The sequence below is a fragment of the Cyprinodon variegatus genome, unplaced genomic scaffold (genome assembly GCF_000732505.1).
Source record: "Cyprinodon variegatus isolate N-32 unplaced genomic scaffold, C_variegatus-1.0 Scaffold246, whole genome shotgun sequence".
Lineage (NCBI taxonomy): Eukaryota > Metazoa > Chordata > Actinopteri > Cyprinodontiformes > Cyprinodontidae > Cyprinodon > Cyprinodon variegatus.
The window spans coordinates 96906-99761 of NW_015150699.1; the positions used below are offsets into that span (position 1 = coordinate 96906).

Genomic DNA, 2856 nt, shown 5'->3' on the forward strand with positions numbered 1-2856 from the left:
CTTTTTTTTGCTAATTGTGCGAAAAAAGGAGCTAAAAAAACAACGTTGGTGTTTGTTTCTAAGTAAAATATTATTTTGATGTCATCATTGTATCCATTTTTACTTTAGGTTTAAATAAGGAAAATACAACGATATAAAATTGTTTCTGAAAGTAAAAATCCAAAACCTTTCTACTTAATATATGTGTGGGGAATTTACTGGAGTAAGTCAACTGCTGTGAAGACTAACAAGGCCCTGGAATGCAGACATTCCTGAAAAAAAAAAAAATCTAAAGACACCTAAATGCTAAAATCTGCAGTGGAAGCCCTTAAGGTATGTGCAAAATCTTTATGAGATTGCTGTGGCTTACATGGAAGTTCTCAGAGCAGATTCTCTGAGAAAAAGGCTATAGACTCACTCAGTCAGCAACAACGTGGTCTGACTTTCCTTTTCTGCTGCCAGTGCTATGAAAACCTACAAAAGGATACATGAGTGAAATTCATTGACCGCAGACAAGGCTGTGATGTCCGAGGCTGACGGTGTTAAGCAGCTTGCCAATTTGATGACGCTCCGCTGCTTATATCTAGGATGAAAATATTTCCGTTAAAATGCAATTACTTCATTTCATTTATCAAAAATACAACAACATAATACAATAACATATTTCAAATCTCTAGTTAATGTAAAGCCACAGAAAACTATTTAGTAATTTCTTGTCAATCATTTTGTTGGATCAGCCTCCCGGTGTGCAGAAAGCAGCGGTTTTGTCTAAACGAGTGTAAGGAGTGTCTGCACTTCAAAATGCTGAGCTAAGCTGCAATGAAACCTGGTTCCTAAATAGTTATTAAAGTCTATACATCTAGCATCATTTATCAGAAATGCTCCTAATGAGTATAAACATAGTGATAAAACTTTTGCATTACAAGTGAAATTATATTCATAAGTTGCAAACTTGTGAATTTCATCTGCTGCCTGCAAACCCAATAAAATCCTAAAATAGTACTTTAATCCTAACAGATCATAAAACATCTTACATTGCAACTGTCTTCTATGTTGTCTTTTGATGCACTGTGCTAAGTGTAGGTATTCATACCCTTCATAGCCTTTTGCACCTTAACCACAGACTTCCATTCAAATTATTTGTATTTTGTAAAACAGACCACAACAATGCAGCTAGTAAGCAGAAAGCTAAAATAAATGTATGCCTAAGATTGTTTTTTTCTTTTTTCAAATTGAGATCCAACAAAAGGTACAGACACTCAGCACTCTGGTGTTCTAGCTTCTGGTACTACATTTTCCTGCAATTATAGCTGCAAGTAATTTAATGTATGCTTGAACCAGCTTTACACATTTAGAAACAATTTTATTCTCTTTGTATAGTGTTTTTGACTATCAGTTTTTAAGTATTGACTCAGATTATTAATTAGGTTCAGATCAAAGTTGTTCTAACCCATGAATATTGTTTGATCTGCACAGCTCTGCATGTATTTTAGGGTATGCTTGAAGAAAAGCACAACTACTACGGCATGACTCTGCTGCAAGAATGTTTTACAGTTGGAATCATGTATTCAGGGTGTTAGTTTTTGGTGATTACAAAAAAAGACCAACTTTGGTCTCATTTAATCCGAACACCTTCCTCCCCATGCTTGTGTCCCCATTAGCTACTTATCTCTACAGCTCATCCTGAGGTTCCACAGACTTTCTTTCTGCATTCATGAAGAATGCTCAGTTTTCCAAGACTAAGCTCAGGATGAGGAACAAATTATTTTCCACTTGCAAGAGTGCATATATAAAAGTATCATTTCTGCACATGCAGCCTCCGGTTACAAATAAGGTGACTTCTGGAGACAATTGCAGGGGATTTTTTTAGGTCTAAAGGAGTAAAATCCTGTTATATGCAACACAATTGCTTTAATTGCAAAGGGAATGTAAATAACAGGTTGTGTTGTTTCCTTTTTCCAGGTATGCAGGCTCTTTGAATGGGTCGTTCACATAAAGGCTGAGTAAAGCACACTGAAGTTAGTGTTGGGAACAATTTTAGCAAGTTCAAGGGATTTGAATACTTTTTTCAAGTCACTTTAAGCCTCTATGCATTGTAAAGAGTAATAATTACCTTTTAATGTCATCATGTGTGATGTCGATGTTATATAGGTACATGTAGACAGAGGGTCCGGATGTTAGGAGTAGAAATTTGTCCATGTAATAAAACTGAGCACCTCTAATGGGTTTAGAGAACGTGGTGTCACCCTGATGGAGGGACAGAATAACATGGAAGACGGATGAAGATTACTACACATTTCTTACTGGAATAATCATTGATCAAACAAAAACAACCCAGAGTCGGATTTTTTTTAAAATGACAACTATGTGAATACAGATCTTTCTATGCTTCATTTTATTATCTAAATTCTTATTCAAATATCTGTGCAATGAAAATCAGGACATTCTGCATGATAGTTAGCCTAATTAATTCATTTATATTATTCATCATTTCATCATTCATCATTTTTGTTTTCATAGTGTAGTGATTCAATCTGGTGGATTTCAAAGATATATGGTCAATTTAGATTCCTGCTAAGCTTTGCAACCAACCTTTAATTTGTTTTTCCATAACTTATATAATTTATTCAAACATTAAACCAGATAAATATAATTGAAAAAAAAAAGTGCTCCTAAAAAGATGAAAATAAAAACATCTTTATTAGGGACTCTCTTTCAATCTGCTCACCTTTCTACATCTGCTGTATACTGTAGCCTATCTGCCAGAAATGTAAACCCTGATGACTTTAGTCCCAACAAGTGTTACTAGGGATGCACGATATAATCGGCCCCCTATCGGCCTTAAAACTGAATATCGGACATCGGCCACCCCATCGA

At 35.1% G+C, this 2856-nt stretch overlaps 1 protein-coding gene across 1 annotated transcript in view; it reads right to left on the reverse strand.

The window, feature by feature from the left end:
- wdr27 (WD repeat domain 27) overlaps positions 1-2856 on the reverse strand; it is a 61341-nt gene that overhangs the window by 41204 nt on the left and 17281 nt on the right. The window contains 2 exon segments of the mRNA XM_015381985.1: positions 468-562; positions 2093-2226. Coding sequence (XP_015237471.1) covers positions 468-562; positions 2093-2226 — 229 coding nt within the window.